General features: G+C 35.4%; 2 protein-coding genes across 5 annotated transcripts in view; one reads left to right on the top strand and one right to left on the bottom strand.

The window, feature by feature from the left end:
• The window catches only part of LOC136030074 (neprilysin-1-like), a 235,290-nt gene extending 222,807 nt beyond the window's left edge, over window positions 1-12,483 (bottom strand). Inside the window, exon 1 of the mRNA XM_065708719.1 lies at window positions 11,782-12,483. Coding sequence (XP_065564791.1) covers window positions 11,782-12,445 — 664 coding nt within the window. The 5' untranslated portion in view covers window positions 12,446-12,483. The remainder of the gene's footprint in view (window positions 1-11,781) is intronic.
• Window positions 12,484-23,748: 11,265 nt separating this feature from the next.
• LOC136030070 (WAS/WASL-interacting protein family member 2-like) overlaps window positions 23,749-24,311 on the top strand; it is a 66,980-nt gene continuing 66,417 nt past the window's right edge. For 3 of the 4 annotated variants that reach the window (XM_065708708.1, XM_065708705.1, XM_065708709.1), the window contains exon 1: window positions 23,749-23,879. The gene's annotated coding sequence lies outside the window, so the exon portion shown is untranslated. The remainder of the gene's footprint in view (window positions 23,880-24,311) is intronic. The other variant, XM_065708707.1, reaches the window with a different exon arrangement.

Below are 24,311 nucleotides of genomic sequence, written 5' to 3'. Positions count from 1 at the left end.
ATAGTATAATACAAAAAGTTACCTGATTTTAAGCTACTTAAAATCGTTAGCTGATTTTAAGCTAGGTTCATGTGGGTTCAGCAAGCGAGCCCGCACGTTTGCTGAAACCGAATAAACCTAGCTTAAAATCAGTTAACATAATGTAACCGATGTATACGAAATAGGTTGGTTGCAGGAACGCTAATTGTGGTAGGTTGACTGCAGGTACCCGGCGGCAGCTGAAGGTTCGCTTCAGCTATTCAGGGAACTGTAAATTGATTGCAGGTAGCTGGAAGAGGGCAGCTGTAGGTCTGTTGTGGGTACCCAGGGTGTGGTACATTAGTTGCAGGTACCCGAGACTGGTTTTGTAAAAGTATTTTGTATTTGCAATACATTTTTTTTTATTCAGTTAGAAGTATGTGGATTTTTGTAAAGTAATTTTTTATTTAGTAAGAATAATTTTCGTTTTCTAAGAACTATTGCAGATTTTGTTATATCCGTTTGTATTTTAGAAGAACTGTTTCTGTTTTGGAGGAATTATTTTGGATTTTCTTTGAACTGTTTTGCACTCTCTAAGAAGCATTTGGGATGTTGTTAAAATTGTCGTGTTTTGTTGCAAATATTTTGCTTTCTGCACCAACTATTTTTAATTCTTTAAAAACTATTTTAGAATTGTGCAAAGTATTTTGTATTTTGTAAGAATTATTTTGTTTTTTAGGAATTACTTCGGATTATGTTTGAAATTTGTTGTATTTTATAAGAAATATTTGGTGCGTTGTTAGAATTTTTGTGTTTTGTAGCAAGTATTTTTTGTTTTGCACTATTTTCGCATTCGGTTAGAACTATTTTAGATTTGTGTAAAGTATTTTTATATTTTGTATGAATTCTTTCTATTTTAAGAATTATTTTGCATTATGTTTGAACTTTTTGTATTCAATAAGTATTTTAGGTGCTGTTAGATTTTTTGTATTTTCTAGCAAGTATTTTCATATTTCTTAAGAATAATTTTTTTGTTTTGTAGAAATTATTTTGGATTATGTTGGAACTGTTTTGTATCCTACAAGAAGTATTTTTGATGTTGTTATAATTTTTGTGTTCTGTTGCAAGTATTTTAAGTTCTTCACCAACTATTTTTCATTCTGTTAGAACTATTTTAGAATTGGATAAAGTATTTTTGTATTTTGTATGAATTATTTTTGTTAGGTAGAGATTATTTTGGATTATGTTTGAACTTTTGTATTCTATAAGAGCTATTTGGGATTTCGTTGAGACTTTTGTGTTTTGTGGCAAGTATTTTGTGTTCTGCAACCACTTTTTTCATTCTGTTTGAACCGTTTTAGAGTTTTTCATTTGTCAGATTAATATTTAATTTGTCAGACAGAATCATAAAAGAAAAAGCCAGCAAACTTGCCAACCAGCCTCTGGTGAGAGATATCATTAGAGCTTGGAGGTGGAGACACTTGGACCATGTTCTCCAAACGCAGGACACTCAGATCCCAAAAGCCACTTTACATTGGCACCAAAGCGGAAGTCGAAGACGGGGAAGACCTGGTCGCGTCGAGCAGACCAGTCTGATCTGGGCAATATACGTGCTTCTCTTCAACCCAATTGTGAAGACATATACTTATCTACCCAATTGAGAAAAGATTGACGAAGTCTCGTGGATGCCCTGGGTGCCTCTGGCGGCACAGGCAGATCTAAGGTCTAAGGTAAGATAAGAAATTATTTTGGATTATGTTTGAACTTTTTGTATTGTACTCAGGTGACTGTAATATCTTCTTTGGGGCCTAGTAGTTCCAATAGTATTCCTCCTTATGGGAGTAATCAAAAACATTACCCCCTCACTACTGGATTTGTATGTATTGGTCTTGATTTCAAAGGATTGTTCTGGATTTCTACATGTTGTGGGAATGAGAAAAAGTCTTATTGAATTTTTTTTATATTCTATGTCCTTTATAAGAAGAAAGTAATTTTTTTTACATAGTCAATGTAAATAAGGAAAATAGGTGGGGGGGGCGTAAGATGCCAAAAAACATAAAAATCTAACAATGAAGAGGCATGTTCCCGCAGTTCAAATAAAAAAAAACAAGAGCTAAGAGCTCATATGGCACTTGTGACGAGGCGAGAAGAGCTAAGAGCCAAGAGATCATATGGTATGAGCTCTAACAAAATTCTATGAATCAATAGATTGATTTAAAAAGGAAAATAAGAGGCTTAATGCCGGTCAGGATTTAAAATAAGAGCTCTGAGTCACGATGTCCTTCTTAATATCAAAATTCATTAAGATCTGATCACCCACTCGTAAGTTATAAATATCTATTTTTTTCTTATTTTTCCTCTCCCTTTAGCCCCCCAGATGGTCGAATCTGGGAAAACGACTTTATCAAGTCAAATATTGCAGCTCCCTGACACGCCTATCAATTTTCATCGTCCTAGCACGTTCAAAAGCACCAAACTCGCCAAATCACTGAACCCCTCCCCCAACTCCCCCAAAGAGAGCGAATCCAGTACGATTCTGTCAATCACGTATCAAGGACCTTTGTTTATTCTATCCACCAAGCTTGATCCCGATTCCTACACACCAGGTGTTTTTCCAAGATTTCCCCCTCCAACTCCCCCCAATGTCAAAAGATCTGGTCGGGATTTGAAATAAGAGCTCTGAGACATGAATTCTTTCTAAAAATCAAATTTCATTAAGATCCGATCATCTATTCGTAAGATAAAAATACCCCAATTTTCACGTTTTCCAAGAATTTCGGTTTCCCCCCTCCAACTCCCCCCAACGTCGTAGGATCTGGTCGGAATTTAAAATAAGAACTTTAAAGCACAAGATCCTTCTAAATATCAAATTTCATTAAGATCTGGTCACCCTTTCGTAAGTTACAAATACCTCAATTTTCAAAATTACCCCCTTCCCCCAAATTCCACCAAAGAGAGCAGATCCGGTCCGGTTATGTCAGTCACGTATCTTAGACAGGTTTTTATTCTTCCCATCCAGTTTCATCCTGATCTCACCGCTTCAAGTATTTTCTAAAATTTCCGGTCCCCCCAACTGCCCCCCCCCCCTAATTACGCTTGATCCGGTTGAGATTTAAAATAAGACATCTTAGTTACGAGGTGCTTCTAAATATGAAGTTTCATGAAGATCCGATCACTCCTTCGTAAGTTAAAAATACGTCATTTTTTCTTATTTTTCAGAATTAACTCCCCCCCCCCCCTAAATAGAACGGATCCGTTCCAATTATGTAAATCATGTATGTAACACTTCTGCTTATTTTTCCCACCAAGTTTCATCCCGATCCCTCGAATCTAAGCGTTTTCCATGATTTTAGGATCCCCCACCCCAAACTTCCCCCAACGTCACCAGATCCAGTCAGGATTTAGAATAAGAGCTTTGAGACACGATATCCTTCTAAATATCAAATTTTATTGAGATCCGATAGCCCGTTCGTAAGTTAAAAATACCTCATTTTTCTAAATTTACAGAATTAACCCCTCCCCCAACTACCCCAAGGAGAGCGGATCCGTTCCGGTTATGTCAATCATGTATCTAGGACTCGTGATTATTTTTTCCACCAAGATTCATCCCGATCCCTCAACTCTAAGTGTTTTTCAAGTTTTAGGTTTCCCCCTCCCAACCCCTCCCCCAATGTCATGAGATCTGGTCGGGTTTAAAATAAGAGCTCTGTGCCACGATATCCTTCTAAATATCAAATTTCATTGAGATCCGAACACCTGTTCGTAAGTTAAAAATGCCTAATTTTTTCTAATTTGTCAGAAATAACCCCCCCCCCCCAACTATCCCAAAGAGAGTGGACCCGTTCCGTTTATGTCAATCATGTATCTAGCACTTGTGTTTATTTTTACCACCAAGTTTCATCCCGATCCCTCCACTCTAAGTGTTTTCCAAGTTTTAGGTTTCCCCCTCCCAACCCCTCAACCCCCAATATCACCAGATCCGGTCGGGATTTAAAATAAGAGCTCTAAGACAAGATATCCTTCTAAACATCAAATTTCATTGAAATCCGATCACCCGTTCGGAAGTTAAAAATACCTCATTTTTTCTAATTTTTCAGAATTACCCCCCCCCCCCCCCACTACCTCAAAGATAACGGATCCGTTCCGATTATGTCAATCATGTATCTGGGACTTTTGATTATTTTTCCCATCAAGTTTCATCCCGATCCCTCCACTCTAAGTGTTTTCCAAGATTTTAGGTTCCCCCCTCCAACTCCCCCCAATGTCATCAGATCCGGTCGGGATTTAAAATAAGAGCTTTGAGACACAATATCATTCCAAACATCAAATTTCATTAAGATCCCATCTCCCATTCATAAGTTAAAAATACTTAATTTTTTCTATTTTTTCCGAATTAACTGGCCCCCCACTCCCCCCAGATGGTCAAATTGGGAAAATGGCTATTTCTAATTTAAGCTGGTTCCGTCCCTGATATGCCTGCCAAATTTCATCGTCCTAGCTTACCTGGAAATGCCTAAAGTAGCAAAACCGGGACCGACAGACAGACCGACAGAATTGGCGATTGCTATATTTCACTTGGTTAATACCAAGTGCCATAAAAACGGTCAATTTTAGTTTATAGGCTCATTTTGTGGGGGAAAGGTTGAGAATGCCTTAGGGATCATATTGCGGGGCAGAGGGTGCCACTAGGCAGGCACATTGTACCGCGTTGGTGTCAATTGTGACAAATAATCATAAGGAAAGCCATTGGGAATTTTAAGTTTTAAGCGAACGATTCTTCTGTAAACCGATATTTTTGCCCGAAAATGCCTAATAAACGTTCCTTTGTAGTGGTCTGTCAAGATAGGGTGGCTTAAAACTTCCTGTTTTAAAGCTGTAACTTTAAAACTGTCCTGTTTGAAAAGGCGGAAAGGTGGCAAACGCCTTTCCGTTTTCCAGGGGAGGGGGACTGAGATATAACCCCCAATGAGCTATCGTAAATAAATAACTTTCATAAAAGAGCTTAAAGTTAAGGTGGGAGGTGGTAAAGGAATTTTTCCAGTGGAGGGGAGCTGAAATCTAACACCCAATAAGCTATTGTAAACAAATAACTTCCATAAAACAGTTTAAAATTAAGTTGGAAGATATTACAGGAATTTTTCTGGCGGAGGGGGACTGAAAACAGTTTAAAGCTAAACTGTTCCATAAAATAGTTTTTATTTAAGGTGAGGGGTGTTAAAGAATCTTTCCGAGGCTGGGGACTGAAATCTAACACCCAAGACTTTTGATCCTTTATGAAGGTGTATCATAGTCTAGCCATGATACTTTCACTTTTATTTCATCTCTGATAGCATATTCAAGTTCCAATAGAGCTAAAGACTCTATTTCAAAAACAAATGTGCTAAGAACGACCCCTCAAAACGCCAGGGCCATATATGCAAGAAGGGAAGAATCGTCTTGCCTGGATTTGTTCAGAGTTCAATGATTATCAACAATGCCTTCGCTAAAACTCTTTTCGCTATTATGTCTATGCGATAATTCACCTGTTTTCTTTTGCCTAGCCCTGGTATCGTGGAAAAGCAATAGGATAATATTAAACCCAAGCAACTACATATCTATAATGTAACATCAGGTGGTTTGTGCTCGGGGAAAATAGATATGAAACACGCCCATTCATAGCTTATCGATTCGAGCAAGAATCCAGTGAATTCCTCGATTGAGAGACAGCTTAACATATAGAAACTATTCTCCAAATCATAATATTATGAAGGCGTCATATTCCAACTGTCTAGAGCCCTTTCCCATTGAGGGAGGATCCCTTTCGAATCCTAATGTGGACAAAAATCCTTGGATCATAAAATTTCTCTGGGAAAAACATCACGAAAAAAATTAAATCTCAAAAGAAAACAATTGAAAGAAAAAAAGATCTGTTAAAGTATTATTTACAAACCACGTGTTCACTGTCATTATGTAACACCCCCACATGTGTGTCCTCCACAGTTACAAGCTAGGGTCCTTCATGGGACATGAAGAAACAAGTCATGTTAGAATGCGTCATCCTTAAAATAAGTAAACATTCCTCTATTAAACAACAACCAGAATAAACTTGAAACTTCTTTTAAAACGTCTTATCAGTAAACTTGGTTGCTTTGGGGCCCCTGATGAAATTGGATGCTAGGGTCTCTGTTAGAATTGGTTGCTATGGGGGCCCTGTGGAAATTCCTTGCTTGGGTCCCTGGTTGAATTGGATATTAGGGCCCCGGTGGGTAGGTAAGGAGGTTGGTGAAATTTGATTCTGGCGGCCTGGATGTAATTGGATTCTGGGGGCATCCGGTAGTTAGGTTACAATAGGGCCGATGAAATTTGATGCTAAGGCTCCCCGTTAGAATTGGATGCTAGGGCCCCCAGTTTAATTGGATTTCTCCTATGTTAGGGGGCCTTGTGGAATTGTTCGCTAGAGTCTGGTGCTATGAAGGTTCCCCACTAGTGGGCCCTGAAGGTCTTTTCCTGGTCCCTGTGGGTTTTTCAAACGCTCTATTATGTAACAAGCAAAGACCTTTGAAACCTTTGAGTAAGGTAAACCTGAGGTTTTTTTTAAAGAATCAGAGAAACTATTATAAAAAAAAATTATCTGTATCTCTAAAAAAATATTCCCAATTACATAACATGCACCTGCTGGCTGTCATGGAATGTTGGGATATGTGTGTTGTTAAAATCATGATATTGTCACTGCTTCTTATGACCATGCTGATTCCAGTGGTGCACTATACAAGTATTTTACTTGGGGGGGGGAGGGTGCACAAAAAAAATAAAAATTTGTTTATATCCATTTTTGTTACGTTTTTACGATTCAGAAAACACTTGGAGGAGGGGTTCAAACCCCCTAACCCCCTCCCCCTGGATACCGCCTTGGGTGTCGGACTCTTTTTCCAAACCATCATAAATTTCTTTTTGCGTTATAATTTTACTTTTAAGACAAACTGAAATAATAAGGTACATTCCCGAATCAATGACGGATGACAATTATTTTCCACTAGGTATAAAAGAGCAGTTTTTTAACTTTTGGTCACTATGGGATGTGGTTCACTCTTTACTAGGTTGCAGCTATTGTTGCAATTTACGTGAGAGGCTTTAAAATTCTGATGTGGAATTTATAGGCATTTATAATTTGATAGAGTAACTCTAATCAAGATCAAGTCACTGTTGAGGGATTTTACCCCCTTTGTTTGTAATAACTTTTACTGGGCATCTTCAAGCTTTTTTTTTTACATATTTGGGATCAGTGTAGAGTGAAAGTTCTTTTGGTATATGTGTCGTTTCCAAACTTTTGTTTTTAAAGATCCGATTACTATTGGCAAAGGTCGTCGTTGCTTACAGTTCGATGTCATGAACTATTTGACTTAATTAGATATAGGTCTCCAAGATTTTTCAGTGGGAAGGAGTCCAAGTACATTAAGTAAAATCGCTGAACGTAAGTAAATTTTACTCAGTTTTAGTTTAAAGCCAAATCATGGGAAAAACTCCAAAACGTAATTTTTAACAACAATTTACATAACACGGATAACTCTCCCAAACAATTTTTGTCATATTAGCAAACTTCAATATGTCAAAATCTTTTAAGGGCACCTTTTAACCTCAAGCTCAAACTAGCAATGTAAATACTACCATGGCTTTGGGTAAGAAAAGTTTTATTTTAATACTCCTGACTGAATATCTCTTGAATGGCTTGGGGCATCAAGTTGAAACTTTCAGAGAATGCTACGGGGGGGGGGGCAATCGGACCCCGAGCTTAGACTTGGTGGAGGAGGGATCACAGAGGAGGGGTCATGAAAAATTTTCTTCCGGCCCACCTAAACATTTTTCTTCTATAATCTTCTGTTCTGTTTTGTCGATATTATTCTATTCACGGTTAAGTGGCAAGGTAAATCAAGAGACACTGTGTGTTGTCAAGAAACCAAATCAGCATATCAGTGTTATCCTGGGAATGGATTTTAGGATTAATCTGAAACTATCAGAGAGTGTTCGGTTTGGGGTAAGTGGAATTCTAAATTTGTGTCTTAGGGGTGAGGTCAAAAGAATTGGGTTTAAACCCATTTAAGTTTCTAGCGCTATGATATCCACATAAGCTAGAATTTATTCCCGGTAAAGTAGCGATATATACCGATTGAAATCATTTTTACCTGTGCTATCAAAATAGTTTATCTATGATATCCACATAAGCTAGAATTTATTCCCGGTAAAGTAGCGATATATACCGATTGAAATCGTTTGTACATATGCTATCAAAATGGTCTATCTACGCTATCTCAGGAACAGCTATGGGGATCAAGTTGAAATTCCGATATTTCAGGGGTGCTGAAGACATTGAATTTTGACTTAGAAGAAGGCACAGATAAATCGAAAGAACCTATGCATCCAGGGTATCAAAATATTATAGCTGCAAAGTTTCAGGTAGGACAGGTTGGGATCTAGCTAGAACATTCAGAGAGTTGGGAAGAGGAGGTATTGGGACTTGAGTTTAGTTTGAGAGGATGCAAGGGCTAAAAAAGTGCATCTCCAATCCACCTAAAAGGTTTGGCACTGTTATCGCTAGGAAGTATTGAGGTAAACAAAAAAATAGTAAATTTACCAGAACAATCAAAATAACTTATATGTAATATCTTACAAACGTCTAAAGGACCGAGTAAAACTTCTAGAGAGTGTTTCAGGAGTGTAAGGAGAATTCAAATATTGTACTTAAAGAAAGGGATAAGAGTGAGAAAAGAATTATATCTCCTAAATATTGGCTAATCTGAAAAAAGACCGTAAAGTTGTTGTTGCAAGCTTGAAACTATAGTCGTGGATCATTGGGTTGAAAAAACCCATGTGCATTGGAAAGTCTTAAAAAAATTGTTTCACCCAAAAATATGCCCGTAAACTTGAATTTGTCGATGAGCTAGGATTCGCAATATTTCTGGTCATCCCAGCTGCTTGACTTTAAGTTTCTTTTTATCATTCTGAAAGACTAAAAGATTTGGGACGTACACAAATACTACGTCTCTCCAATCAGGTTGAAAATGACATTCATAAATCTTCAGCCTGGTTGAACCCCATGCAGAAAAGAAATTTGAAACTGCAGCACTAGTTTGTGATGCCTGATCATGGCCTCAAAATTTCTGACAGTTCTGATAATAAAGCTTACAGGGCGTATAAACAAAAACCATTTAGAAATTAACGAAACCAAAACTATTTCGATGACTAATTACATCTGTATTTGACACCTAGACTTAGGCCAATAAATTCTGTTACACTTCTGCTACAGGGCGTGTAGACAGAGACGAGGAAACCCCAACAGGATACAAGCTGTGGAGTAAATTATTGCAAAATTTTGTAACCTCCCGAGAAACAGATTCAAATTTGTTTAATTTTGATCGGATAGCACCTGAAATAGCGTATATACTGGGCCAAATAAATATACGAGGAAAAAAACCTTGAAAATGTGGTTGCATCGATTCGTGAAACCCCAAAAGGGGTAACATATTATTTTCTCTGATTCGCGTGAAAATTTCAGAGTAAATAAGCTGGACCAAGGGGCGGGTAACAAAAATAATAAACTTTTAAATAACTATGTGGTTATATTGATTCTTAGCGCAGAAAACTTCGATGTTTTTACACCTATCTGCCTTGTAAGTTTCAGTCTATCTAGACACCCCAGTTAAAATTTCGGGACCGAGGAAACCTGGGTTAAGATAAAGGAAATGAAAGAAATCTTTTTGTATCAATTTGTGACATCTTTTATTCCCTCTGGCCATTACAAGATTTAAGCAGCAGAGCCCTTCTACTATTTGTGGAGAATTTCTTGTCTGTTTTAAGTTTGACCTGATAACTCGTTTGAATTTTATTTGTTTTGGGATCATTCATATATAGCAGCACTTGTTATTCTTATGTTTCATGTTATTAGTCCTTCCGGTGTATTTTAGTTTTAGATTTCATATTAAATAAAAAAAACAAGTTTTTCAACTGAAAGTAAGGAGCGACATTAAAACTTAAAACGAACAGAAATTACTTCGTATATGAAAGGGGCTGCTTCCTCATCAACGCCCCGCTCTTTACGCTAAAGTTTGACTCTTTCTCTCAAGTCTTCTTTTTAAAACAGTAAAAAAATTTAGCGTAAAGAGCGGGGCGTTGATGAGGAAGCAGCCCGTTTCATATACGAAGTAATTTCTGTTTGTTTTAAGTTTTAATGTCGCTCCTTACTTTCAGTTGAAAAAACTTTTTTTTTTTTAATTTCTGAATGTTTTTGAATCAATGCACGTTTTGATTTTGGCTCTCTGCAGAGAAATAATTAAAACAAAATTTGCATATTTTTTTTTTTTTTTTTTTTTTGGCTAAATGGCTTTCTCATAATTTTGATCGAATGATTTTGAGAAAAAAAGAGCGAGGGAGGAAGCCTAGTTGCCCTCCAATTTTTGGTTAATTAAAAAGGCAACTAGAACTTTAAATTTTTTACGAATCTTTTTATTGGTAAAAGATATACGTGACTTATAAACTAGCTTACGAAAAGAATATTTTATTCTCATGTTTTTATTACACATATGAGAGGGTTCGCCCCCTTGTCAGTACCTCTCTCTTTACACTAAATCTTAAATTTTGTCCCAATTCATTAAGAATGACCCCTGAATCACAAAAGCCATAGAATAAATAGTTGACATTGCTAAAAACACTTTAGCATAAAGAGTGAGGTATTAGGAGGAGGTGAGCCCCTCATATGGGTAATAATTTCTGTTCGTTTTAAGTTTTAATGCTGCTCCTTACTTCCAGCTGAAATAAACTTATTCATATTTATTTTTTCATTGTTTTTTTTTAATAATGCTAGTAAATCATGCGCTCCCTTCATGGAAATTTTCTTCCCCCATGACAAATTCCTCGATGGAAAGCTCCCCCAGTATATCCCCCTCTTCTCAACCCCTCCCCCCAACCAAAAAATCCTCCTGAAAACACCTGTACACTTCCCAATAACCATTACTGTATGTAAGCACTGGTCAAAGTTTGTAAATTGTAGCCCCTCCCACGGGGACTGTGGAGGAGTAAGTCGTTTCCAAAGACATAGTTATAAGGTTTTTCAAATACGTTGAATAAAATGGCTATCTCAGAATTTTGATCCGTTGACTTTGAAAAAATAATTAGCGTGGGAGGGGGCCTAGGTACCCTCCAATTTTTTTTGTCACTTAAAAAGGGAACTAGAACTTTTCATTTCTGTTAGAATGAGCCCTCTCGCAACGTTCTAGGACAACTGGGTCGATACGATAACCCCTGGGAAAAAGAAAAAAGAAAAAAAAAAACAAATAAATAAACACGCATCCGTGATCTGCCTTCTGGCAAAAAATACAAAATTCCACATTTTTGTAGATAGGAGCTTGAAACTTCTACAGTAGGGTTCTCTGATACGCTGAATCTGATGGTGTAATTTTCGTAAAGATTCTATTACTTTTAGGGGGTGTTTCCCCCTAGATTCTAAAATAACACAAATTTTCTCAGGCTTGTAACTTTTGGTGCGTAAAACTAAACTTGATGAAACTTATATATTTAAAATCAGCATTAAAATACGATTCTTTTGATGTAGCTATTGGTATCACAATTCCATTTTTTAGAGTTTTGGTTTCTATTGAGCCGGGTCGCTCCTTACTACAGTTCGTTACCACGAACTGTTTGATAGATTGGACGATAAGAATGTATATTCATTTAAATTTGAATAACTATAGGACATTATTTGTGCTAGTCTTAAATTTTTTTTCACTCTTTACTTTTCTTCGAAAAGTTTGTTTTTGAAAAATATTTTGAAATTAATATCATAAAGAACCTTACTTCCGACAATAGAAGCGTTGCAAATTTGGTTTAATAAGGCATCTACTTCAAAGCTATAGGTACTCTCTGAACCGTATCCTAGTGGGCTCTTAAGTATTCCATCAGTTGCTTTATGACTCCCTGCTAAACAGTCCTCACAAATATACCGAGTCTTTGAATGTAAAGATTCAGACAAGTGATCTACACATAGGGAAGAAGGAATAATTTCCCCGTCAATGCACTCTATAGGGCTTGAATGATTTGAAGTATCAACACAGGGCACGTCTTGGAAATCTTCAGGAATTTTGTCACTAGAAACTTCAAATATGCGTAGATTTTGATAGATAAGTTCTTCGGATTTTAACACATTTAGTAGTTCAAGATTTTCACTAAGAGGTGATGGTATGGGCGACGGATACGGACTGTCTCGATACGGCGTAACTATTACCTCAATTCCAGATGGGGTTATTGTCCTATCTTCTCTTATGGATTCTAAGGGAGGAGGCACAGAATAAACAATACGATCTTTTTGATGCAACCTTTCTTCTTTCTCAGAAATATTTAACACACTGACAGTTTCTGTAAGCTTCACGTACTTATCTTCATCTCCTTGGAGTACCTTACTAGAACTCTCACGTAAATTGGTGGTTGAGCAAGTTTTCTGATCCTCATGAAGAAAATCCATTACTGAAGATTTACTGTTATCTGTTTGATCACTTCCACCTTGCTAACAAGTCTCGACAGTACTCTTGTATTTGTAAGTGAATCTTAATGACGAGGACTAAAGAAGCCCTAAAATGCTTAGCTTGTCCATATCTGATTAAACGATAAACTACGGGTAAAAATATACTGCTTGCATTCTTTTAGCGTAATTTTAAGTCAAAAAATAATAGAGTGGAAATTTTGCACCATAAATACACTTGGTAGTGGTAGTAGAAAAATTTTATTAAAAATAATTATTTTTATATAATAGCACGACAAAACCGGAGCTTGCGAGGATGTGCTAAAATAACAATAAAAAAATGAGTATGGAGCATGAGACCAATTACCGAAACCAACATAAAATTAAACAACAAAACACTACAATATAAAGAACAAAACAACAAAATGCTTAAGATGTTGATTTCAACCCACAACAATTGCAGGACTAGCCAATGCGCGGCATGAAATTAGCAGAAAACTTAGGGTAAAATTACTACCAGAAACGGTATATTTATTATCAAGGTGGGTTTCTTTAAGATGCTTCAACGGAGCATATAATTGTTACGATAGATTGAAGGTAAAGCTACGTGATTTTTTTTTTCTTTACTTCTATGCATAGTTTTTACGGGGCAACAAATTTACGCTTAAAATGCCAGAATGGAACATGAGTTAGAAGAAAATGCATAATAAAACATCACGATAAACTATAACATTTATTCATGTTCAAGTATTGATAATCAAGGTGGGTTTCTGTAAGACGCTTCAACGGAACATATAATTATTACGATAGATTGGAGGTAAAACTACGCTTTTTTTACTTCTATACATAGTTTTTTAAGCGGCAACAAATTATATGAATTTTTTGTACCATAATTACGCTTAAAATGCCATAATGGAACATGAGTTAAAAGAAAAAGTATATTACAACATCACGATAAACTATAACATTTATTGATTTAATGATTACTTTTATTCCTGCACATATGCCTGAATTTGATTGTCAAATTGTCTTTAAAAAAAAAATAATAGTTTCTCCTTTGTTTCTTTGGTTCGCTAGTCATGAAATATTAGTAGGGTATGTACAAGTACCATTATTTTGTTTTTATCGTTATGCTTAAAATACCATAATGGAACATGAGTTGAAAGAAAAGAAAACACTGGAATGTTTTCAGTCCCAAAATAATCTTGATTTTAAAAAGATATAATATGTCCATATAATCGGGGAACCCTGATCCAGTAAAACTTCAGATTATTGGGAAAAATAGCCCAGAGCTATAGCTCAAATATAAATCTTGAATCAAATTTAATAAAAAGAAAACTTTTCAAATAAAAGTAAAGAGAAACACTGAAACTTAAAGTGGAAAGAAATCATCCTGCATACTAGGGGACTGTCCACCCCCTGTCACCAGTCTTTAAGCTAAAGTTGTACTAGCGCTCAGATGAAAGCTTTTTCCGGGCACAATAAATATAGCCATGATTACTTGCAACTTTGTTTCACTTTTTGAAACCGGATAAATCATTGAGTATCACTTTGCCGCTTGTCTACAAATAAACCTTAATTTCTGAATTGAACAACTGTCTATGTTAAGGCAATATGTTCAATGTTAGAGCATACAGAATGCTCCGTTCGTGTTGAACAGTGAATTGCTTAAAGTGTGTCCTATAGTGTAAATATAGTCATTAGACTGTGAAAGATACTACTACTACTATTACTAACAACTCACTCAAGCACCAAGCTATCTGAGGCCAACACAGCTACGCACGCTCCTCCTCCAACCTAATCTATTCAAGGCCTCCCTCTTTACACCTTCCCAGGAAGTTCCTATTTCCTTTAAATCTTTATTTATGACATTCTTCCACCCCAGACGAGGACGACTTGCTTTCCGTGTAGCCCCAGTTGTTTGGCCAAAAAGGACAATCTTTGACAATCTGTCATCCTTCATCCGCAGAACGTGGCCTAGCCATCTCAGCTTTTCTTTCAGCATAGCCCTAGAAAGTGGGATTGAACCACATTTTTCGTACAACCCACTGTTTGAAATACGGTCGGTCAGCCGGGTACCCATAAAAATCCGTAGGCGATTTCTCTGGAAAACATCTAGTAAATTTTCGTCCGCTTTTCAGAGCGCCTATGGACCAAATTGGACCAAAATTGATTTTTATGTTATAAAAGGGCAGGAAATGGAATTTTTCTTTGACATGATCCATTTTGTTACTTACAAATATAGCTAGGTATTTTCGGTTCCCTTCAAATGGGCCCTTTTCTGATATTCTACGACCGCTGGTTTTGTACGATTATATTTGGAAATAAAGGAAAACAAAAAATGTGACAAATCACTAACATCCATGCAATAAAGTGATATTCTTTGTTGTTCAAGATGGGCTACTGTAAAATACCAAAAGTTTTAAAAATGGAAGTGTAAATGGCTTACTTTTTATTTCAAATGGATATCATTTTTCAAAGGTTTCACACTTTCTTTTAGAATTCTCAAAATTTATTTTCGTAATCATATTTGATCAGTGTAATCGGAATGGAAACATTATTTTCAAAATCCTACGAAATATAAAATATTAATCACTAGAATTTTTTTTAACTCAATTTTTTGGATTTCGGCTACTCTGAACAGCAAAATTTTGGCTACTATGAACAGTAACATACTTTGTACAAGGTTCTGACTCTTGATGTATCCTTGAAAATCAAATTTTGTATAGTAAATAAAGAAATAAACAAATAAAAACTGAAAAGTAATCCAAGGACGATTTGCCCTCTGTAGAGGAGAAAAACACTATTTTCAAGATGCTGCCATATAGAAAATATTCATCACTAGAATTTTGTTTTCCTCTTTTTTTGGATTTCGGCTACTATGAACAGTAACATTTTTCCTGCTTAGAACTGTAACATACTGTGTACAAAGTTCTGGCTAAAAATACAACCTTGAAAACCAAATTTTGCATAGTAAATAAAGAAATGAAGAAATAAAAATTAAAATGTAATTAATCCAAGGGCAATTTGACCTCTGTTGATGAGGAAAACATTATTTTCAAAATGCTGCTATTTAGAAAATATTCATCACTAGAATTTTGTTTTTGCTCAATTTTTTGGAGTTTGGCCACTATAAACAGTAACTTACTTCGTACAAGGTTATCGCTATTGACACAACCTTGGAGATAAAATTTTGTATAGTAAATAAAGAAACGAACAAATAAAAATTAAAACGGTATCAAAGGGTTAACCTCTGTCGAGGAGCCGGGGAACTCCTTTAATAAGTTTGCCTATCAAAAAGTGCCATCACATCACAACCAAACTTGACAAAAACCAAGAGCTTGGCTTATATTTGTGCCATTTTACGGTCTACACCTGGCCTGACATGTCTGTGGGAGATTAAAATCTGCATTTTAAGCCAAAATACTAAACGGGCTGTCGGAAAAAAAGCTCTGTCATACAAAAAGTCTTTAACAATTATATTTTCAAGTGTCAAGGCCGGATCAGATATCTTTGAGGAAAGCGTTGCAATATTGTCATCTGCATCCGTAAGAAAAGGCTATGAGATATTCATTAAATTAGGTTGGCACTAGCTGCTAGGAATTTCATTACGCCTTTTGGAGATTTGAGTTCAGTCTGATTGACACTGTCACTTGTTTCATTCCAACTGTGATCCACATGCAATAGTTACTACAACAGTTTACGGGACCAGTGCATGGGAGGTCTGGTTTCTGCTATGACTGAAATGTAAAGTGACTAAAAAGTTTCTATATGGCTTTCTGTCGTGGTACAGAGATGGTGCCACATTTATATTTATATTTGTTCATTCCCTTAGTAACTAGATTCAGTTTTATGAATTTGAAGCAAATTACTGATAAAAGGTATAAGAAATTAGTAGCCTCTGCTTTGATTCTTGCAATACAATCATAATCCGAACAGTACAAACAGTCCATTTATTGTTTTTAAAAATGAGCAGCAATGCCTCAAAGAATTCGGCCAATGCACCCCTCAGGGCATCTCTTCAATAAATACTGCAACAGTCCTATCCCTTTTGTACTAGGAGCCGTTTGGAGTTGTCGACCTCTTGTATATGATCAAAAAATGCTGCAACAGTCCTATTCTTTTTGTAACTGCAGCTATGATACATCTGGTCTGAATAAAACTGGTTTACATTATCCTAAATTTCCTTCACTGAGTGGATATAAAGCGAGATTTTAAAGCGTGGATGTAACAGCGTGAACATATCTTTTTTTTAGCTTTATTTGTCAAAACATACTTTTCTTTGCTACCAAAAAATGAGTGGTTGTTTAAACTGTCGGAAGTTGATAGTGGAGTTTACAGCAGCAATGATAAAAAGACAAGAGTACAAAAAGTAGCAAAAGAAATTACAAGAGGTTGTCGGCTAACCCTCGAACGGGATGAGATGTTCAAAAGATAGGTGATATTATTAAGCAATGTGCAGGAACGGTTTTGTTTTGCAGGAAAAGTTAATATAGTGCATATACATAGACTTCAAGATGCTTTAAGTGCAACTGTGAAATATATTGAGGATAATGAGTTGAATCAGTTTCTGAAAAAAGAGATATTGAAATATATCTGTTATTACAATTTTAAAGTAAAAATGCTTCTACATAAAAAATTATTTCTTGTTAGGTATTTTAATTGGTCATCACTTGTTTATGCTCTCGGAAAAATTAATTAAATTCAAAAGTAGGTGGGAGGGTCCAATTTCGTTCCTAGGTGACAGTGAAAGATTTTTCTCCATCTCAGCAGAGTTTTTTTATGTAAGGTTTCGCGTGCGTGAGGCAGAATTGATGTTGTTTTTTCTATATCTTTAAATAAAAATTTTCTAAACGTGTAATATTATTTGCTTACACATGAACCTACATTTGGGCTGTGGAGGGGGGGGCATTATTCATTAGTCAAAGGCATTTTACAGTCAGTTGTATTCTAAATGCTTAGGTCAACAACAACAATAGCCAGAATAACACGTATCAGAATAAAACTCCACACAGATCGTTTCTTTTTGGTCCGTCACTGTTGTGCAAAACGAGAATTTTAACAAAAATAACAAAAATAACTCAAATCATAATCAGATTCACTTGGAAAACCCCAAAAACATCTACTGCTCTTAAAACGTTTGACTAAAGTCCTATGGTAAAATAAAGACTATTGCACCAGACACAAAATTCCTACTGGGACTTGACTTGTTTAAAATTATTAAACGAAACTTTAGGTTGATTAATGATGATTTAGCTAAATCCATTGAACGACGGTCGGAGGAGAAGCTACAATTCTTTACGGTCCATTTTCTCCATGAATAAATTTCCGTAATAATTGTCATTAACAAACTCTTTCGTCAGAGCAAATGTTTGAGAACACTTGCTTTGAATTGTACTTACTATAGCATCTACAGGGTTGTTCGTGATTTAAGTTCTCTCATAACTCTAAACATACAAATATATCCTGGTGCTCCAAAATTTCTACTTCCAGCATACTCTCAGACTACAAATGGACCCTATGGTTACATTTTACTGGATCTCAATCAGAACAAACCTGAAGATTTTTTTTTAGTCACAGATATTTTTTACAATGAAATTACTGTATATCTTTCCGTGAACGGCAAAGAATATCATTAATTGTCTTTAAGACACTGAATAAACTGCATGAAAACAGACATTTATTTTCTGTCCTAGGCAGTTCAAGACCTGGACTTAGGAAAAGCATACTCAAACATGGCGTTGACAAAAAATTTAATAATCTCATATGAGAGCTTTGTTTAAATTTAACTGAGGGTAATGTTCTATTGACCAGTATTAAGGAGCTTCAGGGACCCAAAACAAGCACATGTGTCATGTATATCCAGGACATGCCCATCGGTTGTTATAACAGCTTTATTTCGTAAAACTTGTGCTCTTCAATAGTTGCTTAAGAAACTATTACTCCATAGAAGGCAACCGTAGTTGATGTATGGGTAAACTAATGAATAATATATAGTTAAAAGTATCCTCTGAGGGAGAAGGTAATGCGGATATTGAAGTATGCCAACTCCACGATCAATTTTCGATGAAATTGTATCACTGTGACATTTCCATGCCAGGTGGCCATCAAAATAAAAACCAAGGAGGCAGAGTTGATAAGCTTTTGAAGTGAATTACCACACAAAGTTACCTAGTCAGACACATCCAGTGGTGCACCAGCTCTACAGAATGTTATTAAAATATATTGCGAACATTTCGCAATCAAGACTTAATGAAGCAAAAATCTTCAGCCTTTCCAGTGCAAGCCCTGCATTTTCCACCAGCTCGTTAACAGATGAGGCAAATACAATTGAAACGGTGTCATCAGCAACTGATATCTTTCAAGTTTAAAACACATGAGATAGATGAAGTAAAGCGCTGATCTAACACTGAACCTTATGGTACTCCAACACCTCACTGGAAATAACTACTGAGCTCACATCATCCAATACCACTTTGAGAGATTTCTCTGTGATATAGCTTCAATCCACTTTAAGCACTTTCTACGGACACCCAACGACTCCATCCGACTTGGTAGAGTTTGAAAATCAACGGTATCGAATGCTTAGCAAATATCCATAAACACAGACAAAGGTGTTTCCCCTCTCTCAATACCAATGTTTATTGATTCTGTACTCTGGTGCAAAGCATTCGTCGTCGAGTACCCTTTTTGAAATCCAGATTAGGTCTCATCCAGTAAACTATTAGCCTGTAAGAAATTATATATACGTTTATGAACAACTGTTTTTAACAACTTTGAAAACTATATAAGAACTGAAATCGGTCTCCAATTTTCAATTTCCTTTTAGGGCCTCCTTTATGAAGACTTATCAAATGTCGCAGCTTTTAGTTGATCAGAAAAAATGCCCATTTTCAGTAACAGGTTTATAATAAAAGTAGACACAGTGGAATATAATTTATCCATGCCTTTAGCACTTGAAGAGATCAGAAAAACCAAAAAAAAAAAAAAAAAAAAATTAAATAAAAACTTAAAAAAAGATGAAAAAATTTTAAAAACAACAAAATAAAAAAAAACTAAAAAAAAACTTAAAACTAAAAAAATAAAAAAAATAAAAAAAGTCACTGTATATTAATCACAAATTCAATAATACAATTTCTATTAACAGTTACCGCAGTACATTAGCTTTAATGCTCTTTATTACTTGAAGGGATCAGTTGTACATTACGGCAGAATTTGATATCATAGATTTTATTTTAAGTAGTTCATCACTTGTACATGGATCAAAATCTACTTTAAATCTCTCACCTCTATTATCCAATATAATGTGGTCTTGAACCTGTTGATATCTATTTTTACGCTATTTTGCACTTTACAACCAAGATTAGAGAAAAAACAATTAAACTTGTTTACAATTCCAGACTTATCATCATGGGCAAACCCTCTAAATTGTAATCCACCCCTCCGATTTCAGCATTCCCACTTGTAAATTTTTTAATCAGTTTCCATTTTCTTTCATATTTCCTTTACCATTTGAAAACTTACTATCACAATAGTCAGAAATAGCTTTGCGACTTAACTTGTTCACTATATTGTTAAGTTTTATTAACAATTCATACGATTCATCCAATCATCATCTAGATATCTTTGATAAACTTCAATCCTTCTCTTTCTTTCTTCCAGTATATCAGTCGTTATTCATCGCTTACGGGGTTACTGTTTCTTCACTTTCATTGCCTTAAGAGGCCAAGCATAATCATTAATGGGTAAAATGCACACATTAGATTATCAAGTGCTCTCGTAAGGGATTCTTTTTCAGAAAACACTGGGGTCCAATCGAGAAAACTAACTTCCGACACAAACTTTTGAAGATTGTCTTTTTTCCTTAACCGCGTCTTTATTTTCTTTTTCTGTGGTCTGTCCAACTTACACATCATACAACTGACCAATGAAAGATAGTCAGAATCAGGAAAAGCCAGAAAAGGCTAAAAAACTAAAAAAGAAAAAAAAGAAAAAACTAAAAAGGAAAAAAAAAAAAAAAAAAAACTAAGAAAGAAAAAAGGAAAACTAAAAAAAGAACAAACTGAAAAAAAGGAAAAAATGAAAAAGGAAAAAAATTAAAAAAAAGTAGAAACGAAACTCAATAGCAATCATGAAAAGTAACCAAAAAAAGAAAAAAAGAAAGAAAACCCAAAAAAACGAAAAAAAATTTATAAAAATTATAAAAAACTTAAAACAAATAATGAAAAAATTAAAAAACAACAAAATAAAAAAAACAAAACTAAAAAAACTAAAAAAACAAAAAAAATCGCTGCATATTAATCAAAAATTCAATAATGCAATCTCTATTAACAGTTACCGCAGTACATTAGCTTTGATGCTCTTTCGAATTCGAAGGTGTTACAACCTGTTGCTGGGGTGCAAAAGAATAATACTGACACCCTACGTGTTGCTGGCACGCCACGCGTTACTTTGGTGCGCAGCTCAATAGCGATCATTAGAAAAATGTAGTATAGATCCGAATACGGAAATGAGGGGTGGGAGGTAGGTGGGGCTGGGGGAGATGAGGGGGGATGGGAAACTAAAAAAGAAAAAAGTAACCAAAAAAAGAAAAAAATAAAGAAAACCCCAAAAACGAAAATTTTTTTAAAAATTAAAAAAAACTTAAAACAAATAATGAAAAAATTAAAAAACAACAAAATAAAAAACTTAAACTAAAAAAAAATAAAAAACAAAAAAAAATCGCTGCATATTAATCAAAATTTCAATAATACAATCTCTATTAACAGTTACCGCAGTACATTAGCTTTGATGCTCTTTCGAATCCGAAGGTGTTACAACCTGTTGCTGGGGTGCAAAAGAATAATACTGACACCCCACGTGTTTCTGGCATGCCACGCGTTACTTTGGTGCGCAGCGCCACAGCAACGCTTGTCGACTGACTAGCTGACACTCCAAGCGTTGCTGTGGCGTGCAGCGCCACAGAAACGCCTGGCAGGGGTCAGCTAGTACACTATATTAATTTTATTGCTATTTCCATCAAACTCTATTTCAGTTGGCAAAATTTCAACCTTACCTTTAATCAATTTACTAAGATCATCTCTTTCATTATGATTCAACCCATTCTTCACAACGAATGCATCACCCCCACGACCTATTGCCACTCGGTCCTTAACCCGATGATCATAACCTGAAAATGAATAGACTGAGAGAGGCTGATTTGACTTAAAAATGTATATTCCTATAATATCAAAGAAGAAGAAAATTTTTCAATTATTACCAAAATATCCGGATTGCTCGCAATAAAGTGGACATTCTAAGAACATAGTTACATACTCTTTTCATTTGTATCATCATTATACAACAAACAAATATAATCAGTCTCCCTCGCAGACATTATTAATGATAATCTGATATTATAAATATAAACTGATAATCGTTAATCCCAAAAATTAAAATTAAAAGAAGCAAAAATTCAAAGAAATATGCTAAAAGCTAGATTACAGAGATGGAATGACAGAAGTAATCACAAATTATGGTTCACGACGCGACATAAATCTTAAAAGTGAGTAATGTTAATACACGCATAAAAGAAAAAGAAAATCTGTAGGTGGAAAATTTAGTGCAACGGTTTTTACGGTGCAAGAGATCAAGAGGAATGTCGCAAGTAAAAGAATAAGCTCTATCAAAAATCTTACAAAATTTGGGGGGGCTCAGCCCTCCTACGATGAATCGACGCACTGTCTACGTCTATATTTCTAACTTTCAACTTTTTATTAAGTAGCAATATTAATTTTAATCAGCTTAAGGGAAATGGGCAAACTGTTCTTGTCGTGGATGTAAATATCGCTAGAGCCTAATAAGAAATGAACACGGCCCATAATAGCCTGAAAAATTAGCCTGAAACTCTTAAAAATGGTGTCACATCGAAACAAAATAGAATCTATTAAAATTGCCTTGGCTACAAACACTATACAGGAAACTTACAGTACCTTGGCTTTTCCAAAGCTAGCAAGGCACTGGAACATCATAGAAAGCTGTTTAACGTTTCATTTTTAAGGAAATTGCTATATCTAGTGCCTATTATAATTAGAGCACTCAATATTCAGAATAAAATCAATTTTTTAAGAAAAAATTTTGCATACAAGATCATGGTTGTGACGATAGCTAAAACTTTTTAAAAACCGAACACAGTCAACGGTAACCAAATAAAATAGCTCGAAACCCTTGGTATCAGGCTTAAACAAAACGTACACGATTTGAATCACCTCTGCCAAGATGCCAATAAAAAGAACTTACTGCCTCATAGCTTGAAAAACAGGGTAAAATTGCCTTTTATTGGACGGGAAGCATCTTTATTCCGTTTTCTTTTTCCTTCACTGCTAGCGGGGAACTAGAACACGGCAGAAAACTGTTTAAGGGCATGTAAAACATGTAAAAGAAAGTTGCTATATCTAGTGCCTTCTGAGATCAACAAAAAACAATATTTAAGATAATATCAGTTTATGACCAAAACTGCGTTTTCGTATGCATGATGATGAATTACATCATAACCATAAGTTATAACCATAAATGTGGGAAATGTTTAAAAAGGTATCATATTATGATAAAAGTTACTTCTCCTTAATTACTTCTCTGCCTGATTCCCTTTAATATGTCTCTTACCATTCCAACTAATAAAAAGACATATCTTTTTCCTGTGTGTAACACTCTTTGAAACAAAAAATGTGTCTCGTCAAGCATCTCTAAAGTACGAATTTTGGCCCATAGTAACTGAAATATTAAAATAATTTTGGTTGCAGTAGCAGTTACAACCTAATAAAATACTATGACGTCCCACATTAAAAAAATAACCCAAAATCCCCTATAAATGAGGTTAGATCGAAACACAACCCGCATCAACAGAACCACATTAGCCGAAAACCCCAAAAAGGGCAGTCCCTTGCCTTGAACAATTTTTTTTCAAGTTTCCGTAGCAGTTATCTTTTGTTCTATCTTTACCCCCCTCTTAAATGCGTCTTATGCCATTTCTTACTCTCTTTGTTATCTGTTATTCCCGTTTTATGGCTAGAAATTGGTACTGATTGATTCTTACAAAATTAACTTAGCACACCATCATCAACAACAGCAAAAACACAAGACTAAAAATAGACAGACCGGCGACCTCTCCGCACCGTTGATATCAGCAGAACAATGGCTGTGCAGTGCACCGTCCATAAATCAGTGGAGCGTTAGGGTCTGCTGGCCAGCCAGTTTGAAAGTATTAGGTTTTGGTGTGGTTCTGAAAACTTTTGTCCAGTATACACGTTTTCGAGCATTTTCCTTTTACGTGATCTGGTAGCTGAGGAAGAAGTAAAAGAAAAATTAAGGCAAAGTGTTTTTGAACCTGGGAGGGTTTAGTATGAAAAGTCTTCACTAAATTTGTCTTGAAGCTTACTCATAACTATTTGTGCATATCGTGAGTAGTCTAGTCGTTCAAAAATGTTTAGCTTTTGCAGAGATGCTTGGATAAAAGTCAGAACTCAGGCTGTAGGCCTACAACTTGTCAAAATCTTGACACTTTCTTTTCTACTTTAACTATAGACTATTGAAATTTAGAGGTCGTTTCATAAATATTCTCTGGAGTATATTGACATTTTACATTATATATTGATGCTCTAAATCAGTGAAAAAAAAGGATCTATCTTGCATTAAACCTATGCTTGCTATTAGAAATTAGTAGAATAATTTGGATTATATTCCCAGTATAAATTGCAGTTCAGTTTGCTTTTAGAAAAATCAGGGTAAAATTCTAGTTAATTGACTTCTTGCTATCTTGGAAAGGGTTTAGGTTAGGAAAATGAAACCTTAAGGGATGGGTCTACAGGCTGAAGTATGTCCTGGGAAGGTA

This window comes from Artemia franciscana, chromosome 8 (assembly GCF_032884065.1).
Source record: "Artemia franciscana chromosome 8, ASM3288406v1, whole genome shotgun sequence".
Classification (NCBI taxonomy): Eukaryota; Metazoa; Arthropoda; class Branchiopoda; order Anostraca; family Artemiidae; genus Artemia; species Artemia franciscana.
Note: the sequence above shows the minus strand (reverse complement) of the source record. Positions and strands in the feature narration are given on the sequence as shown.